At 39.4% G+C, this 20,427-nt stretch overlaps 2 protein-coding genes across 6 annotated transcripts in view; one reads left to right on the top strand and one right to left on the bottom strand.

Moving 5' to 3' along the window:
- Positions 1–14,612, top strand: part of dennd2d (DENN domain containing 2D) — a 39,199-nt gene extending 24,587 nt beyond the window's left edge. For both annotated transcript variants that reach the window (XM_003220520.4, XM_062978729.1), the window contains exons 5-12: positions 304–381; positions 1,564–1,704; positions 4,165–4,313; positions 5,952–6,129; positions 6,548–6,589; positions 7,864–7,948; positions 8,437–8,676; positions 14,070–14,612. In XM_003220520.4, coding sequence (XP_003220568.1) covers positions 304–381; positions 1,564–1,704; positions 4,165–4,313; positions 5,952–6,129; positions 6,548–6,589; positions 7,864–7,948; positions 8,437–8,676; positions 14,070–14,131 — 975 coding nt within the window. In that variant the 3' untranslated portion in view covers positions 14,132–14,612. The remainder of the gene's footprint in view (positions 1–303; positions 382–1,563; positions 1,705–4,164; positions 4,314–5,951; positions 6,130–6,547; positions 6,590–7,863; positions 7,949–8,436; positions 8,677–14,069) is intronic.
- A 4,680-nt stretch (positions 14,613–19,292) lies between these two features.
- The window catches only part of cept1 (choline/ethanolamine phosphotransferase 1), a 31,986-nt gene continuing 30,851 nt past the window's right edge, over positions 19,293–20,427 (bottom strand). For all 4 annotated transcript variants that reach the window (XM_008109917.3, XM_003220578.4, XM_062978730.1 and 1 more), the window contains one exon: positions 19,293–20,376. In XM_008109917.3, coding sequence (XP_008108124.1) covers positions 20,257–20,376 — 120 coding nt within the window. In that variant the 3' untranslated portion in view covers positions 19,293–20,256. The remainder of the gene's footprint in view (positions 20,377–20,427) is intronic.

Below are 20,427 nucleotides of genomic sequence, written 5' to 3'. Positions count from 1 at the left end.
GATGTGTGCCTATAGAGATCCAGCTGCTGTAGAAAAGGAAAAAAAAAATCTTTCCCTGCCCCCCATTCCTGCCTCTCTTCCTACGCCTTGACAGAGGAAATTCCACATAGCCCTGCACATTTGTTTGCTTACTTTTGGTAACTGAAAAGTTCATTTAGGAAAGTTAGATCTGCATGTGGCTTAAGGTGATTCTTCTTGCTTCTTTATAGGAATGGTTTTTGTATTTGCACAATACAAGCATCTCGCTAGTAGTTGAAATACAGAGGTTGTTAAACTTTTTAAATGTGCAAAATTATTTTTCAGCCATCTGGACGAGGTGCTCGTCTCCCAGAGGTTTACTGCATAGTGAGCTGCCTGGGATGTTTTGGCCTGTTTTCAAAAGTAAGAGCTCTGGACAATTTCTCCCTGCTACCATACATGCTCATCTCTTTACCCACTTACACAAAGGAATACATTTGGCTTTACAATTGCTTGCCTCATTAAGACTTGCACAGAAGTGGTGCACAGTGGTGAACCAGCACAGCAGAATGACCTATAGCACGAGGCCTTGCAATACCAGTTGCTGATCAACCTCATCCCTCTGATGAAGCTAACGGGTTATTTATAAGGACAAACCTTATAAATACCCCGTGATCACACCACAGTCCCTTATGTGTTGAGTCCACGTGCTTCCGTGTTAACATCTGCTGCGCTCTCCTTACTGTAACATTTTTTGGTTAAAGAATTGTGAAATGGTTGTAAAAAAAAAAAAGAGGTAGCACTGCAGCGATGTCCACCTACCTGGGAGTGCCTATAGGAAACCTCCTGTCTCCATGATGGTAAATTGTCACTAACCTACATCATAGGAATGGTGTGAGATAGTGGTAATGTCCTAAACATACATTTTTAAAAAATCATTCTATGCATCCATGTGTGTGTGTGTGTGAGAGAGAGAAAGGGTGACGGAGAAGGAGGGAGCGGATAAGTTTTGCTGGAAACCGTGTCTCCTAATCTTAGATCTTTACTGTAGTATTGTTTATGATGTATGGAAATGTATTCTGTATGTGTTTGTACAGAAAACAGTGGTTTAGTGTCTCTTGCAGTTGCTTATCATTTTGTGAAGAAGTGAAAAAACTGCAGTTAGCCATAACTTCCTGGTATATTAAAACAAATAGAGGTGGTTAATGCCTTTCAAATAGGACATCATAGAGAAGACAACTTTAAACCATGCCTTCTGTTTCTAGTTTGTTTGGAAGCTATTAAATGTCATTTTTAATCCAGTTATAAAAACTTAAAAGTTTTATGTGACTTCTCAAACTATATTACTACTTGCATAAAGGAAAGAGTGAAATGGCCATGGACAGGTGAAGATGGCTCATTCACATCTTGGTTTATTAAGCTGAGAATGTGAGCTACTTTTTATCTTCCCTTGTCTTATAGAGGAAGGTTGTGTGGATGAAATTTTTGTTCAACTTGATGAAACTTATTTGCCTAGGATTTTTCTTTTTATCCCTAAATTGATAAAACTATAGGAGGAGACATTGTGTGGCCACTAGTTGACTGACATCCCTGCTTTCTTTTTAGATTTTAGATGAGGTGGAGAAAAGGCGACAGATCTCTACAGCAGTCATCTACCCTTTTATGCAGGGCCTACGTGAATCTCCTTTCCCTTCACCAGGAAAAACTGTTACAATTAAAAGCTTTATCCCTGACTCTGGGACAGAGGTTTGTATCACTATGTATTTTATGAATGTTATTTTACTGTTATTGTTTTAATTATATATGCTGTTGTATTGTTTTATCTGTTGATTGGGCTTGGTCCCCATGTGAACCAATCTGAGTCCCCACGGGGAGATGAATGCGGGTAATAAATAAGGATTATTATTATTATTATTATTATTATTATTATTATTATTATTATTATTATTATTATCTGTTCATAAAAATCTGAGCTGGTTCTATTACAGCTAGAAACTTAGCAATGGCAGTGCTTCAGTTAGGAGTGGAAGAGGACAGGAGCTAATACAAAGCACTCTCTGGCTAGGTTCAAAATGTGATGTGAAAACATTCTTTTATATTGCTTCTGAACACAAACCTGCCTGGAAAATGTTGGTTGGTTGATGTTCGCAAGCTATTGAGCTATTGTAGTTTCAGGCTCCATCTGTTCACAGACCTTTGATGAACCATTATTAAGGCGACTGCTGCAACATAGAAATAGAAGCTTGTGTGTAGTATGCTTTTCCTTTATTTAAGGTTTACCTGGTTTTTACCATTAACATGGTACATGGGCTATGTGGATAATTTGCCATGAGCACAAACTGCAAGTTTGCATGCTTGAAAATGGAATGCAAAATTATAACTTGTTCTGGTGGCAAATGACTTAAATAGTCATCAATTCTAGCACAAAAAGACTCTTTAAACTCTGGAGACCATCCAGAGTCAGGAACAAACAAGCTGCCTTGTACTGCATCAGGCTATCTGTCGCCTGGTACTGTTTATTTTAACTGTCAGAGCATCACTGTAGTTGGAATCTTGCCTGTGGCAAGGCTTATTTTGTGGTCTCTGTTGAAAAATACCTTGAAGGAGTACAGAAGATAAGGTGAAAATTCTCCTTTTAACTGCACCCATCTTTGTGACTTCTTTTGCTGCCACCTCCCCACTTCAAATGAGCTTTGCCAAACTACAAGTGGACTGACGTCTAGCCATTTCCAGTTTTGGTTTAGGTAACTAATGCAGTCCACAGCCAGTCCTGCTTGCAATCAAAAAGCTTACCTACCTAGGGATTTGTTTGGACAGTGATGTTTCACATGATCTCCTTCCTGATCTTCATTCTACCTCAGTGGTTCTCAACCTGTGGGTCCCCAGATGTTTTAGCTTTCAACTCACAGAAATCCTAACAGCTGGTAAACTGGCTGGGATTTCTGGGAGTTGTAGGCCAAAGCACCTGGGGATCCACAGGTTGAGAATTACTGTTCTACCTGGTTTATGTCTGTGACCGTCTGAATGCAAAGCAAGTGCTCTGCTACTGAGCTGTGTACCCAAAGATATGCCTTTGAGGCCTGAACTTTCAAGGATGTGTTTGACACCTGGATGTCATTTATGAAAATGAGATGCCAAGGATGGCAAGGCTCCAAGACATTTAATAGTAGGTTATGAAAGGAAATATCAACAGGTGTGTGTCTGCTCCAATCCTGTCTTCTGTATAACTGTTAAAGGAACCCTGACCCACCTGGTTTTCTTCCTACAGTTGCTTCTAGGGGCATAATAATAACTGGAAAAGTTTCTGGTGCTGTTGTTTGCTGTTGGATCACAGCATAAACACATTCTTAAAAATCTTTACTACCACATACAGTACACATTCCTGAGCAAGTAATAGTTAATGTAGAAGAGGTAATTGAGGCACATACAGTTTTCTCTGTAGTGCCATGCCCTGTCAGTCTGCGCTAACCAAACTTCCCCCTTTCTAGGCATCTCTGAAAGGTGCACAATCTCTGCCCTCTTGGCTGTTCTTCTTGCCTCCTGCACATTTCTTGTCTCCGGAGATGTTCTCTGGCATAGAAAATTCTGTTGGTAATGGGCCACACTGCTTGCCTTGCTGTTGTCTTGTATACTGACCTACATTTCCTGATGTACATTTCCTGTTCTGCTGTCCAAAATTTCTGTCTTTCAGCTGCCAGTGTATGAAATCTTGGTACGATTTCCTGGCTTGCTCAATGTTTCAAGCAGCTGGAGGAGTTAGATAATGGTTACTGGTTGCATTTTCCTCAAAAGCATCCGTGTTTCTTCATTATCCTTAAATGGGCATACAGCAGTATCTCATTCCGCTAGACAGTTTGTGACTTAGCATTCTGGAGAAAGAGGCAATACAGAATACAGATGGTTTCCATAGTTTAAGCTGATTGGAAGTTCCTTTGTTGTACAGATGGATACAAATGCTTAGGATCAAGCTTAGGAGAAACAGTTTCTTCGCAGTGTAAACCAATTGCACACACTTCCCTCTTTTGTGTAGTGCCAAAATGGTTACTGGACTAAATATTGAGAAAGGAAATATAGCCTCTTGGTTTTCAACATGAGTTTTAATGCTCACTAACAGCTGAGAAACAACTTACCTCACTAGGACTTGGAAACCAATGATATCCATTGATGTGTTCATACACAAATCTAATCTCCATTGCTTCTTTGCAGCAAATTGAGTTAACCCGTCCTCTAGATTCCCACCTGGAACATGTGGAATTTCAGGCCCTCTTACAGCACCTCAGTCCAGAAAAAATCCTCCTCGTATTTGCTTCTGCAGTTTTGGAACGACGGCTCATCTTCCTGGCTGAAGAGCTCAGGTAAACACTTGGCCTCAATCTAGAGAAAGGAACTGTACTGAAGTCCACCTGAAACCTGGATCTTGGGAAAGTTGCAAGAAAACTGGAATTCGGTTTGTAAACCTTCCAACATTGCAGCCTGCCTTGAACTTAACAAATCTCAGTAATAAAATAATAACAATAACAATAATAATAATAAGTCTCCATCTTGTCTCCTTGCTCCAGCTGAAGGCCCCTCCTACCAGTAACATGCTTTGTGTGTGTCTGTGTGTGTGTGTGTTTGTGTATGTATATATATATATATATATATGTGTGTGTGTGTGTGTATGCGCATGTACACACGCACACACATGAATATATATAATATTAATATTAATAATAATATTATGTTGTAATACAATGTAATAATAATTATAATTCACTATTATAATTGTATATTTATATTACATGCAATATTACTAATAATATTGCAATATAGTTGTATAATATAATATATTGTATGTATATATACTTGTAAACCGCCCTGAGTCCCCTTCGGGGTGAGAAGGGCGGTATATAAATGTCGCAAATAAATAAATAATAAATAATAACATTGCAAAGGCTATAGATTCGTATGGTGCATAGTAAAACCATTGAATCCACGTCACAAGATAAAGCTATCACAGTCCATTTGAACAGCTTGGAATGTAAGGCTGATGTTCAGTGGCTGATGTTCAGGATCTATCAGTCATCTTCTGCACCATCATGCGCTTGCTTCTTGTATCCTACTGGTAGACTTCCCATACACAGTTAACTACTGTGAAACAAAACACTGTACTCACTGGGTTTTTCGTCTGATTCCAAAACAGCTCTTTTCATGTAAGACTGAGTTTAGGATTATCATCTACTAGTCATGATGGAGGTCTGTCTGACCATTGTGAGAGCAGAATGCTTGAACTAGGGAGGCCTCTGGCTCAATCCACCATAGATCTTCTTAGGTTATATACGAAGATCACTTTACCTTGAATGTCTCTGTTCTTTTGTACATAGTATTTTGGTTATTTAAAATTTTTCACATTCATCATAAAGAATAACAATAAAAATGTATACTCGTGTATATACATGAACCAGCACAATATTTTCTAACACTTATACAATTATACTCTACTATGCCATTCCCTCATCCCACTCATTGTAGTGACTTATTGATTTATTTATTTATTTACAGTATTTATATTCCGCCCTTCTCACCCTGAAGGGGACTCAGGGCGGATCACATTGCACACATATAAGGCAAACATTCAATGCCATAACATAGAACAGAGAGAGATGCAGGCACGGGCTGGCCTCGAACTCATGACTTCTTGGTAAGAGTAATTTGTTGCAGCTGGCTGCTAATAAGCCTGCGCCACCTCCCGACTTCCCATCCTTTGGGTTAGAGACAGTCATGTAAAGTTCTTTTCTTTCTGTCTATTACAATATTTTTCCATTCTTCCTTCTTACATGATAGTTATTCACTATAAATTCCATAAAGATTCTGACATATTAAATTATGAGTCCTTCTATAAACATTTTTCCCTTGTGCTTTCCTAATACAAAATTTAGAAATGGTTCCCAGTCTTTGCGTGTTTTTGTGTGAGTGTTTCTTTGTTTTAATCAGCTTTGTGTCTCCCTTTGCAGCTCCCTCTCCAAGTGCATTCATGCAGCAGCAGCTCTTCTTTATCCCTTTAACTGGGCCCATACATACATCCCAGTGGTCCCAGAGAAGCTTCTCAGCACTGTCTGCTGTCCAACACCCTTCATGGTGGGGATCCAAAAGCGCTATCTGGATGAAGTTTTGGATCAACCCATGGAAGAGGTACTGCATTTCAAAACTTTAAGGTGAAACAAAGGAGTTATCAACAGTACCATCCCAAGTTGTACTTGCCTCAGGTGTTCTCCCCAGAGGGTTTTCTTTTTTACAGAAACAGATTTTAAAAAGAAAGGATGAAACTGGTAGTGGATTTCCAATCATTTCTAGTTTTGCTTTGGGGGGGGGGGGAGGTCCATCCCATGGTAGGCCTGGGGGTAGACCCTGTGAGGTGTCCCACCCCAAATTTATATATGTCTTTTGGGCTGACATTCAACCCTAAAGGAACTTGCAAAATATCAATGCCCTAGATAAGCATTGGGCTTTCATCTGGGCTTTCTGAAGGGATGAAAATTCTAATGTCTCTGTTCCATCATTTGTTGATTAGTTTGCTAGATGATTAATTCTGGATATTGTGTCTTTTTAGGTGCTGCTTGTTGACCTATCTGAAGGGAAATTCTTAAGAGTGGTAAGTTCATATTGATATTATACTTAGCAACTTCGATAAGCACTTTATTAACTTCTGCACTGAGTGTGCCTCCTCATTTTCTTATCCAAAGTTTGAAAATATTTTTAAACTAAATAAAACTAGTTTATCTAGTTTATTCTGGGATCTACAGTCCTAAAAAGAATATTTTCAAGTTCAGAGCTTTCCTCTTTAATCAGTAACTCTGAATAGATTCTCTTGTATTCTCTCTTTACTCTCCTTGTCTCTTCTCATTACATCTGCCTCTATCAATCTTTTCTTCAACTTACCTCAGTCTTTTGCAAATCAACCACATGTGACTTTTCTGTCAAAATAGATTCAAAATTGTGAACATTCTTGTTAACCCAAGATTTTTCTCATCAGAGTTTTATGACACTCATTAAACATGTTTTTAGACCATTCCCGGAATATTTCCAAATGATCTTTCCATCTCTACCTTCTTGATATTGTGTCCCAATCCTGATTACTATCTTGTTTTCTTAGGGATTTTATAATAAACAAATAAAACAGTCACATTTTCTATTGCATTATTAATTTGTTCCTTTTTTTGGCTCTTTCCATAAGATGTTTTCTAATTGTGGTTCCCTTTGGCCATAGCCAGTATAGACAAGAATGAGCTGTAGTCCAACATCATCTGGAGAGCCACTGAGAATTGTGGTGTGGAAGCACGACTCATTCTCAAATAATGCACCCCTGATGCCCTCAATACCAGCCAGTCTTCCTTTTTTTCTTACCTTCACAGTTATGCTGAGCTTAGTGTTTGGGAATAGAACTCCCAGAACCACAGTGGTCTTCCAGGTTGAGAGGTTTGAGGGATGTTTTTCCAGAAGTAACATTTCCAAGCTTTGCATCTTATGTCTTGCACAGTGGTATTTGCAGAGAGCATTAGAATATGACAGCAGAGTCCTCTCTTGGGTTTTCATCTTACCTGCTTCTCCATCTCTTTGTGAGAAAACTATCTTCCCTCCTTCTGCCTACAATGCATCTTTTGTTCCCTCTCTTGTATAAAGGGATAGCTAATAGTCCTAGTGAAAGCTATTTTGCTCCTGTTTACTTATCCAGATAACAGATCTGTCTGCAAAATATTTAGAATATGTCTTGGGGGAGTTAGAGACCAGCCTTGCATCTTCCCTTACAGTTCTGACTATGGTATTAGAAAGGGGCTTTTGGAGCTGTAGCTTCTCTTTCTTATCTTCCATGCTGCTTTTTCAGTGACTGGCTGTTGAAATAATCTCCTTTTTAAAAACATTCTTTAGGTTGGCGATGAAGAAGAGATTTTACCAGCCAAGTTACAGAGTGAGATGCTGTCCTCTCTACCCACAATAAATAACAACATACAGAGTAAGCAAGGAATTTTCTCTGTCTTTCTGGCAATTCATGTGGGGAAAAAGGGAAATGTGAGAAATAAATAAGAAAAAATATTGACTGCAGGACATGCAATAAATGTCCAAGATAGTGGGAGAAAAAGGAACATCTTGTGCCTGACCTTTTGGAATTGGTGTAGTAGGAAGCTTCTTATTGAGGATCATCCCCATCCCCATCTGACATTTAGGTGTTGGAAGCCTTCCATCTGGAGGTGCCCCAAATCCTGACTGTAATGCACAGTGTATAAACAGTTCACCATATGGTAACAACCACAGTATGAGGTGATTTTTGCAATTCGGTGGCAGTTCTAACATTTGTGCTCTCCCAAGGCAAATGGTTCTTCTGGAATTTTCCACTTGTGAGCCAGAATAAGAAAAAAGACCACCAAATGGTTAAGACTTTAAAAGGAGCACTATTCTAACCAAAACATGAATTATATACTCTTTCTCTGTTTCTCTTTCAAGCACCCGAGGAGCTCAATGTCTGTGTTTCAGATGCATTTGTGCAGTTTTTTGTCAAGACAATTGGCCACTATCCTGCACACATCAAATGGAATAGAAGTGGACAGGGCTGCTTCCAGGAGCGGGCTTTCTGCAAGGCTCCCACCTCCAAAACCACACGCAAGTTCCTGAAACGATTTGTGAAGACTCAGATATTCTCCTTATTTATTCAAGAAGCAGAACAGAGCAAGAAGTGTTTAACAGGTACATTCCTAGTCTGCAGGGGCTGCTGCTTTGGGATTTTGAGTTTTCCATTTGTGTTGTTAAACCTGTGTGATTTAATATATATATTTAGGAATTTGCTTCTGGTTGACTCGAACACAACTCAATACCTCCTTCAGTTTGGATTGAGGCGTTGGCCCCTTCCACACAGCTGAATAAAATCCCACATCTGCTATGAACTGGAATATATGGCAGTGTGGACTCAGATAACCCACTTCAAAGCAGATATTGTGGGATTTTCTGCTTTGATATTCTGGGTTATATGGTTATGTGGAAGAGCCCATAGGGCTGTGGTTCCTCTTTAACCACCATGACAGCATTCTATGGGATCTTGGGATTTACCATTTAGGGAGGAGTATTTAGGATTCTGTTACAGCTTTAGTGCCTCACCAAATTGCAAATCCCAATATTCTGCAGGATACAGCTATGGCAGTTAAAATGGAATCAAGGTGTTTTATTGTAGTCTGTAAGGGTTGTTTGCTGGTCACGGTCACATGGATATTTTGGGGCTAGGAGCAGCTTATTCTCACTGCAAATTACCACAAAAGTTGACTCTTATTAAGGTAGGACATGCTCTCCCTCCTAACAGATGTGCTGATGTTCCCCAATGATAGTAAGATGCTGTAGCTCTCACCCTTTCCAAAATGCTAGATAAATAACAATAACAAGACTCCTGACCATAAAACAATCCAGACGTTGGAGATGTAAGTCCTAGAGTCTCCCCCACTATCATTGTACTGGCCACGCTGACCAGCTGTAGTTTAAAAAAGAAAAATGTCCAGGCTTTGATGCTGTCCCTACTTGATCTATGGAATGGGGGTAAATAGCTTTGTTGCGTTGGAACAAATGTATAATTGCTTGCCACAATTTTTTGAAAAGAGTTATATTTTTCCTTTGCTAAATTTGTGATGTGAACTATCTATGAATATTTTTGTGAAAATCTATATATATAAAAGGATAAAGTTGTGGGGGCAGTGACTATAACAACAAAACTAAACATCCCAGAAATACGAAACTTGGCAATACAATGCAAAAGCCTTGCCTCCCGGTTACAACAACACAACCACACCACAAAACCACAATCCGGACCCACAAAACTCACAACAACGCATCGTGACTATAACAACACAACTAAACGCCCCAGAAATACGAAACTTGGCGACACAACGCAAAAGCCTTCCCTCTCAGTTGTAACAACACAACCACACCACAAAACCACAATCCGGACCCATAAAACTCACAACAATGCATCGTGACTATAACAACACAACTAAACGCCCCAGAAATACAAAACTTGGCACACAACTAAATGCCCCAGAAATACAAAACTTGACAACACAACGCAAGAGCCTTGCCTCCTGGTTGTAACAACACAACCACACCACAAAACCACAATCCGGACGCACAAAACTCACAACAAAGCATTGTGACTATAACAACACAACTAAACGCCCAAGAAATACAAAACTTGGCACACAACTAAATGCCCCAGAAATACAAAACTTAACAACACAATGCAAAAGCCTTTCCTCCCGGTTGTAACAACACAACCACACCACAAAACCACAATCCGGACCCACAAAACTCACAACAACGCATCGTGACTATAACAACACAACTAAACTCCCCAGAAATACAAAATTTGACAAAACAACGCAAAAGCCTTGCCTCCCGGTTGTAACAACACAATCACACCACAAAACCACAATCCAGACCCACAAAATTCACAACAACGCATCGTGACTATAACACCACAACTAAACGCCCCAGAAATACGAAACTTGGCACACAACTAAACGCCCCAGAAATACAAAACTTGGCAAAACAACGCAAAAGCCTTGCCTCCTGGTTATAACAACACAACCACACCACAAAACCACAATCCGGACCCATAAAACTCACAACAATGCATCGTGACTATAACAACACAACTAAACCGGATGGCCATCTGTCTGAGAGATTTGGGTGGGTTCTTCCTCCATGACAAAAAGAAAGAAAGGGGTTGGACTGGTTGCAAACTACAAATTCCAGCACCCCATGGCATGGAGTCCATGCATTTCAATTAGAGGCCTCTTCCTTTTCTCTTTCCTCGCCATCCAACCCACTGACCCAGTTCCAAGGCTCCGCAGGCGGGAAAGGCTGGGACGGATAGAACGAAGGAGGGAGGGAGGGAAGGGAAGCGAAGGAACGCCAAGTACAAGAGCCCTCCCTCTCTGCCCGGAAGGCCAAGAGCAAAAGGGAGAGAAAGACCATTGATCCGGTTATATTTACCCTCCTTTCTGACCAGTGTATTATCAGCGAGCTCAGGATTGGAGCAGAGAAAGGGAACAGCATAGGAATAAAGGAAACAAGGAGAGCACCCACTCTATCTATCCATCCACCCATCTATCCATCCACTCACCCACTAATAATAAACACCTACACAGGCAAGAATCAGCCATGCACTGAGTCTACAAGGCCATTCAGTGCTCATCCACCTCCCCAATCCCTACATTCACACTTGGCCTCCAAAAAAACAATTACAATAATAACAATGACAACAATAACAATAAGAATCAACACCATCACAGGCAAGAAGCAGCCAGGCACTGAGGCTGAGAGGCCAGTCAGTGCTACACTGGGCCTCCAAAAAACAATACAGTAGCATCTAACTTATCCAGCCTTCATGACCACAACAACAACAATAATAATAAACACCTACACAGGCAAAAAAAAAAAAGACGATTGTACCACAATACGATATAAACCGCACTCAGCAGAATCAGACATCACGATTAACAACAAACCAAAGACAACAGGGACCTCAAGCAATTATCAATCAACACAAAAATTGAAGAAGGTAACAGACTTCAAATACTACTACTAATGTGAGTATAAAGAAGGGTGGAGGTCACAGCATAAATACAACCTAATGTAGACTGACCAACACCACCAGACTAAGCCACAGCAATGCGTGGCCAGGCACAGCTAGTTAGTCTATAAAATGTGATAGAAAGTAGTAGTAGTAGTAGTAGTAGTAGTATCACACAAGGCTTTCCCCAAGAGGTGAAAATGCCTTTCAGCTGTTTTGTTTCATGGTGGTACAGGGCATCTTTTGCATCCACATATTTTACACTGCTGAATCCTGCAATTCCTTACCATCTGCTATGTAAAATGAGGCTGATGGGAATTGTAGTACAGTAATTTGGAGGACCAAAGAATCCTCATTTTGGTCTTCCTAGTATTTGAAAGAATTGCGGCTAGGACTGAGAGAGAGTACCCTTTCTAAAGGCGGCACTGGATTATGTATATTTACTCAATAATTCTTGTAGATTTTATTAAATGTACAGTATAGTAATTTAAATTACTCTGTGAAGTAGAAGATCAGAATAGGCAACCATTAATCTTTTTGTGTTGAGTTCATGTTGAAACTGCATTCAAACATTTTATTCCTGTTAGGAAAAAAATTGATATCTAATTTTCCCAGCTTGAGTAAAAACAAATAGAACATTCCTTTGAAAAAGAAGTTTCATCATAGACATGAGAGAAGCCTCCCACAAGGATGGTAAAACATCAAAAACACCCGAGCGTCCCCTAGGCAATGTCCTTGCAGACAGCCAATTCTCTCACACCAGAAGTGACTTGCAGTTTCTCAAATCACTTCTGACACAAAAATATATATATATCATAGTATGGGCTTGAGGAGCTGCTTTTCTGACTGTTAAATTAAGGCTTTTTAAAAACGCACAAACATAATCCAAACTATACTATTGATGGTAGTGGTGATAGTAGATGAAGGAATCAGGATCTCCTACAGTAAATGCAGGCAGTCACTGACTTACACACATTTGACTTACAAATGACTTATAGTTAAGAACGGGGGTGAGACAACAGGGAAAGAAACCCCTCAGAAAGGAATTCACCGCTGAAAGAGTTATCATAGGAAAAAGTTGTCTCCACTAAATCTTTCTCACCAGTTCTTGTTTCCATAAAAAGCCAAATTCTCCAAAATCCAATGATCACAGGGTCAGAAAGTGAGCTGATATTTTCTGAACGGGGCACAGACAACAAAACAAACACCACAGGGCTGTTAATCCTTCCCTATGCTATCCAAAACCTAATAATATGTATTTGGCTGGAATGACACTTAAAAATGTATATGTTCCAAGTTACATAAAAATTCAACTTAAGAACCTATCTTGTTTGTAACTTGGGGATTGCCTGTACATACAGTAGAGTCTCGCTTATCCAACGTTCTGGATTATCCAACACATTTTTGTAGTCAATGTTTTGAATACATAGTGATATTTTGGTGCTAAATTCGTAAATACAGTAATTACTACATAGCATTACTGCATATTGAACTACTTTTTCTGTTAAATTTGTTGTATAACATGATGTTTTGGTGCTTAATTTGTAAAATCATAACCTAATTTGATGTTTAATAAGCTTTTCCTTAATCTCTCCTTATTATCCAACATATTCGCTTATCCAACGTTCTGCCGGCCCGTTTACGTTGGATAAGTGAGACTCTACTGTATTACATGCTGTGACATGAATCCTATTGATGACCTACATTGAATTAATGGTGTTGTAATGTAAGTGATTTACTATTCAACAGCTCAGTACGAGAGAGGCCTTGTGAAAATTATGTACTCTTCATCTGGCTGCTGTCCTTTAGGTAACATATTCTGATTCAACCACTCCCATATACCAGCATATGTACTTTGAAGATTACTGCAGAAAAAGGTATTCAATACCGCCTTGTACACCCCTCGCCCGCCATACACACATAATTGATGATGGTGCTTGTGAACAAACACACATACTTTCATGGTCAATCAGTGGCTAGTACTGGTGGGAAGAACCTGAGCACATCCTACTTTTGCTTTTGCAACCAGGAAATAAGAAAGAACCATATACCTGCTATACCTCCATCCATTAGAGAAATTACAACTCCAGGAAGGGGAAAGCCCCCTCCCCCAGTTTCAAAAACACAACTTGATGATGTCTGCAATCCCTCCACTAGTCCTTGATGGACATTTGCATAGAGGTGCATGCCAACATCATTGGTTTGGGGTGCATCCAAAGAACAAAAGAGGAAGAACAGCAGATGATGATGGTGGGGATACACCTATTCACCCAACACACATGCTTTCCCAGCAGTTACACAAGATTTTCTTGCTGAACTTTCAGACCTCTGGACCGTACTCTGGTAATCATTTTCTGTGCAACGATTTCATCTGAGTTTATTGCACTGCTGACTCATATCGTCGTCACCTACACCGAACTTCTTGGAATGACATGGGAGTGACCAATAATGTTCTTTAGAGAGCATGTGGAAAATACAAAGGTAGGATTGTAGTGACTGATGCATTTTTCTCTCTCACCTACAGGCTATTTTCAGAAGAGGTTAAATGAATATCAAGAGCAAAAGAAGCAAAGGAGACTGTCCTGAAACTGTGCTCTGGAAGAAAGGATTGCCTGCCAGTGAAGAGGCAAGGCTGTGACTTGAGTAATCGTTTGTTTGGATCATGATAACTCCTTGGGAGGAAGAGCAGCCTTTTCTTTGCTTGATGCTCATTGATGTGTTTTGACTCCAATTGTGAACTAACACAAGAGCAGAGGGACTGCAGCCTCAATTTAGTGTTCTCCTCCTCCTTTCTCATGATTCGCACTACAAGTTGTTCTTTAAATATGTAGAGAGTTCAGATGTAATTTTTGTAGATCAGCTGACAGTTCTGACATTTTAGGACAAGTAACTGCAAAAATTGTAACAAATCAAATGATCATTTTGGTCAAAATAGCATTCTAGATTTCTCTAGAAACAGTCCTTTGATGGGGATATAGAATGGTTAATGACAAGACTAGACAAAGCGTGAGGCCAATTAAATTCATTGGAGACATTTTATTATCATTAAAATGGTTTCTAGTTTGAAGGTTTCCTATTCATGCCTTTTTTCTGATGGAACCCTGCTATTACTACGAGGTGATCCATATTTCTTTTATAAAGATGCCTTTCCGCACAAAATTTTGTTTGTTCCATAAGAAGTTCTCTCCCATGAAAATTTTAAAATGTCTTTCAATAAAAAGTGCAGGAGATGAGAAGCAACATGCAAAAGAAACAAAAGGAAGATTTACAAATTTGTTTCAATGGAAGAAGAAAAAGAAATGGTTACAATGATTTGGGGCAGCCAAAAAGACCAACCAACCAAAAAATTCTGCCCTAATATAGTAAAAGTGAATGTACAGCTTAATTATATTTAATCACTATGTTTGAAGTCATTCTGTCCATAACATGGAATCCTGTACCTGGGTAACCTACGAAGTAGATGTGGACTCTTGCACATGGTGTAAGAATAACAGGCCGATAGTGTCCCAGTTTTAGACTGTTAATGGTGCTGTATACAGTAGAGTCTCACTTATCCAACATAAACGGGCCGGCAAAATGTTGGATAAGTGAATATGTTGGATAATAAGGAGGCATTAAGTAAAAGCCTATTAAACATCAAATTAGGTTATGATTTACAAATGAAGCACCAAAACATCATGTTAGACAACAAATTTGGCAGAAAAAGTAGTTCAATGCACAGTAATGCTATGTAGTAATTACTGTATTTATGAATTTAGCAACAAAATATCACGATATATTGAAAACATTGACTACAAAAATGCGTTGGATAATCCAGAATGTTGGATAAGCGAGACTTGGATAAGTGAGACTCTACTGTACCAAGAGATTATAGTTGTTACCAACTGAAACTGTTGTGACCCAGCATCAAAGGTGAGTAAACACCGAGTTACTTTAAAAGACCAAAGCAACATTTAGAAATACTTTGTGTGTCTTTCAGTATTTATTTGCACACCCATCTTTAGAAACAAAGGCTATCTTGTTCTTTTTGTGACAGCTCAAGAGAAACACAATGGGTAAAATCTAGGTTAAGGGTCCAATCCTGTGGCTTCTGGGAGGTTCTCCCACTGGCCATAGGACTATGTAGATCTCCCTCTTGAAATATAAAAGAGGGGGATACTTTTGGAAGATCTGTCCCTGCCACCACATAAAGGTCTGTGTTGGCAGGGAGTGCTGCTACGCTCTGGAAGAAGGGGGAAAACGGAAAATCAGTGAGCTAACAGCCTCTTATTTCCTATTAGGTTCCACAATAGATGACAAATGCACCAGGTCTAAAATTGGTATGCATAATTTCCCAAATGAATGGGAAATTCTCGGGTGTTTAAAAATACTTCAAAAAAGGAGTGGAAGGCTGTCTTCCCATCCTTCTGCTGACATGAGATGAGCAGGTCTTTGAATTTGCTATTTAATCTGCCAAAGCTTCTCCTGTTGACCCAGTAGCTGGATGCAGGTCCTAGTTCATTCAGTGAGACCACACTATACATAACCCAAAGTAATTTTATACAATGCTCTTTTAAAAACCGAAATTCTTTATTAGATTTAATTCTTTATTCTTTATTATTCTGTGATGTTTCCAACTTATGGAGACCTTAAAGTGAATCTATCATAGGAGTATCTTAGTTACAGTAGTTCAGAGAGGATTTGCCTTTGTCTTCCTCTGAGACTGAAGGAGTGTGACTTGTCCAAGGTCACCCAGCTTTCTATGGCTCAAAAGGGTTTCGAACTCTAATCTCCCAGAGTCTTAGTCCAATGTTCAAATTATTATACCGAGCCTCCGGTGACGCAGTGGGTTAAACCCTTGTGCAAGCAGGACTGATGACTTGAAGGTTGGGTTGCTGACCTGAAGGTTGCCAGTTTGAATCCAACCTGGGGAGAGTGCGGATGAACTCCAGCTCCATGCGGTGACATGAGAGAAGCCTCCCACAAGGATGGTAAAAGCATCAAAACATCTGGGTGGTCCCCTGGGCAACGTCCTTGCAGATGGCCAATTCTCACACCAGAAGTGACTTGCAGTTTCTCAAGTTGCTCCTGACATGAAAAAAAATCCTTATACCATACTGGCTCTCACTTGAGCCAGTGATTACCATCAGTTGTCTGTGAGAATGCACAGCTCTAATAGAATAAATCCTTTCTTTATCCAACAGAGATTTCATAATTTTGAAAAGTAACTATGTAATACCAAAAAAAATTAACTGGAAGTACTGTTATGGTATTTGAGCTCTTCAAATACTCTGGAGCCACTTCAATGTATTAGTGTTGCATCCTTGTCACTCTTGAGGTATTTGGATGGAGGATATTAATCTAAATTCTTCCATATGGAGGATAAAAACTCAAGTGTATCACATATGTCAATATGAAATATAACTTTGAGTGTAGCTCACATTTTTGCTAGCAGTAATACTTTTTTAGTCTAGCAGACTAGTCTACAAGCAGCTGTACCCCTTAACATTTATAAACAGCTTTTTTGTACACCACTTGTCCAACTCTCATTCACAATGAGCTCTGATGAAAGTACTTTTCAATGTTAACCCATATAATCCAGAATCTAATTCCTACTGATTAGACTAAGTCACAAGAACATATGCTGCTTTGTCTTCTTATTTTCAGATAGTACCTTGAAGTTCTCCCAAAAGTTGCTTCTTTAATTTATTATTGACAAGGTCATATTGCTCTGTCACCAAATGAGTAAGAACTACAATTATTATTTCAGATATAGATCATACAGGACTTGTTCTCAGCCAGTTGGCCCTATAGAAAGTTGTAGTAAGTTGGGGTTGTATGTTTTCCGGGCTGTATGGCCATGTTCCAGAAGTATTCTCTCCTGACGTTTCACCCACATCTATGACAGACATCCTCAGAGGTTGTGAGGTATGGAGAAACTAAGCAAGGAAGGTTTATATATCTGTGGAAGTTCCTGGGTGGGGGGAAGAACTCTTGTCTGTTGGAGAACAGTGTGAATGTTGAAATTATGTTACAATGTAATTACGTTATGTTGTAATGTTGTAAGCTGCCCCTGATTGATTCCTGTTTGGAATTCTTCTGTTTTCAGAATGCTGCTCCTTATTTACTGTTTTGATTTTGGAGCGGGCCAGTGAGAGCCTTCTCAGCCCAGTAGTAGCAAATTTCTGTATGGAACACTTTGAAAAACAAGCCCTAGAAACAGCACCAAAAAAGCCAACTATATGGTTCAGATATGTTGATGACACTTTCATCATTTGGAGCCATGGGGAAGAAGAACTCAACAAGTTCCTAGACCACCTCAACAGCATCCACCCAAACATCCAATTCACCATGGAAAAAGAAAAGGAAGGAAAACTGACATTTCTAAATGTTCTAGTTATCCGCAAACCCAATCAATTGGGCCACACAGTTTACAGAAAACCTACACACACAGATAGACACCTTCATAAAAACTCCAACCATCACCCCAGTCAAAAAGAAGCATAATCAAAGCTCTGACAGACCGTGCACAAAGAATCTGTGAACCTCACCTCCTCCAAGGTGAACTAAAGCATCTAAACTGGGCTCTACAGGCCAATGGATACTCCACCATGGACATCAGAAGAGCTGTCAGGCCAAAAACAAGCCATGAGAATAAAGACAAAGATCCACCCAGAGGAAAGATGTTTCTACCATACATCAAGGGAAACACTGACCGCATAGGCAAACTGATGAAGAAGCACAACCTACAAACTATCTACAGACCCACAAAGAAAATCCAACAAATGCTACGGTCAGCGAAGGACAAGCGGGATCCTCTCACCTCTGCAGGAGTCTACCGTATACCATGCAGCTGTGGACAAGTCTATATAGGGACCACCAAACCCAGCGCCCAAACACAAGACAAACATGAAAGGCACTGCAGACTAACTCAACCAGAGAAATCAGCCATAGCAGAGCCCTTGATGAACCAACCTGGACACAGTATATTATTTGAGAACACAGAAATGCTCGACCACTCCAACAACTATCATGTCAGACTACACAGAGAAGCCATTGAAATCCACAAACATGTGGACAACTTCAACAGAAAGGAGAAATCCATGAAAATGAACAAAATCTGGCGACCAGTATATTAAAACCTCTTAAAATCAGAACAGTATATAAGGAGCAGCAGTCTGAAAACAGAAGAATTCCAGAGAGGAATCAATCAGGGGCAGCTAACGACTCTGAACAAAGGATTCCCGTAGGCCAGGATGTGACCCTGGGAAGGCCATTTAATGCTAACAAAGGTGATTAATTACAACATTCACACTGTTCTCCAACAGACAAGAGTTCTTCCCCCCACCCAGGAACTTCCACAGATATATAAACCTTCCTTGCTTAGTTTCTCCATATACCTCACAACCTCTGAGCCATAGATGTGGGCGAAACATCAGGAGAGAATACTTCTGGAACATGGCCATACAGCCCGGAAAACAAACAACAATCCTGTGATCCCGGCCATAAAAGCCTTTGACAACATACTACATTAAAATGCAGAATGTGCCTTTTTGTACCATGAAAATATTTATGTATTTCTTCAACTGTAAGTTGCCCTAATTTCAGTACTACCACCACAAACAAAGATAGATAAAATATAGCTGCAATTTTAAGACACATCCAATTTTTTGAGATGTTTATACAGGAAAAGTGTAACTTAGAATTGAAGAAATATAGTTGTTCACATTGTTTTGCATAATTCTTTCAAAATAAACACAAGGCAAAGTTATGAGAATTTTCTTATTTATTAAAGAGCAGAAATAATTTTTTGCATAAATTTTATACAAAAAAGTAATTTTTTTAGACTTTTCACTGAAGAAAGTGGAGAAATAAACTATTTAAATGTTTATTTTAAAAAATAAACTGACAGATACCACACTGTACTGCATGCTGACAATCAATACCCCCCCACCTGCCATCACAGGGTCCTGGGGGCAGAACTTTAATGACAAAGGTGCAATTTATCAAGCACAGTGGCTGAGCAACTTGCATTCAGCAGACCTACATCACCCAATTGAAATGAAGAGAGACTGCTCAACCATGGCGGATTGCTTCCAAAGATGGCACTTTTCAAGGCCCAGTTTCGAGAGACAATGTGCAGCAATGTGAAAGTGTCATTTCTGACTCTTAATAATCTACTTCAGTTATCAGCAATAGGTGAAAAATGAGATCAAGACCTAGACTCATGTCCAAGACAGTCCAGCCACATGAGCTAGTGGGATATCTGTGTGTCACAGAAGCTCAACTCTTTAGTAATTATTTTTGAGTAGGTACTAAATGAGTATTTTACTAAGGTATGATTTATTAAAATTAAAAAGTAAATTGTCTGACAGTTTGTTAACATATGTTCTCACATATGTTAGAACTTCTTGCTGCTGGGAATCCATACACCCATGAACATGTCCTTGGTCAAGGTAATTACAAAGACAAAGCTTTACTCTCTGCATGCTTTCCTGGGCACACCGCTAGCAGATCAAACAATACATGTTCGACTGGAGAGTGCATAGAACTCCCATTTCAGTGGAGGAGGCTAGCTAAGGAGTGTCATCAATAACAAAGAGTAGAAGTTATACAACATTATTATAAATGAGATTTGTTCCTGTCTGCTCCAGTTTCCATAGTCTCCTCAGTATATTTGTATTCTCTCCAGTAGAAAACAATTGTTTTTATTGTAACAATCATGTAATTAACTAGTGATGATTAGAATATGTGGAATAGGTCTTGATTCTGAAAACATGGATGTGAAGGTGGGAAGCAATCTGATTGCACACACTGACACAGTACCGGAGCAAATCAAAAAGAGAAAATATCTGAAAAAAAGAACATAGCTATGTGTGAGATCTAGATGTAAAGCATTGGCT

Source organism: Anolis carolinensis, chromosome 4 (genome assembly GCF_035594765.1).
Source record: "Anolis carolinensis isolate JA03-04 chromosome 4, rAnoCar3.1.pri, whole genome shotgun sequence".
In the NCBI taxonomy this organism is placed as follows: Eukaryota; Metazoa; Chordata; class Lepidosauria; order Squamata; family Dactyloidae; genus Anolis; species Anolis carolinensis.
This window is presented reverse-complemented; position numbering and strand designations above follow the sequence as displayed.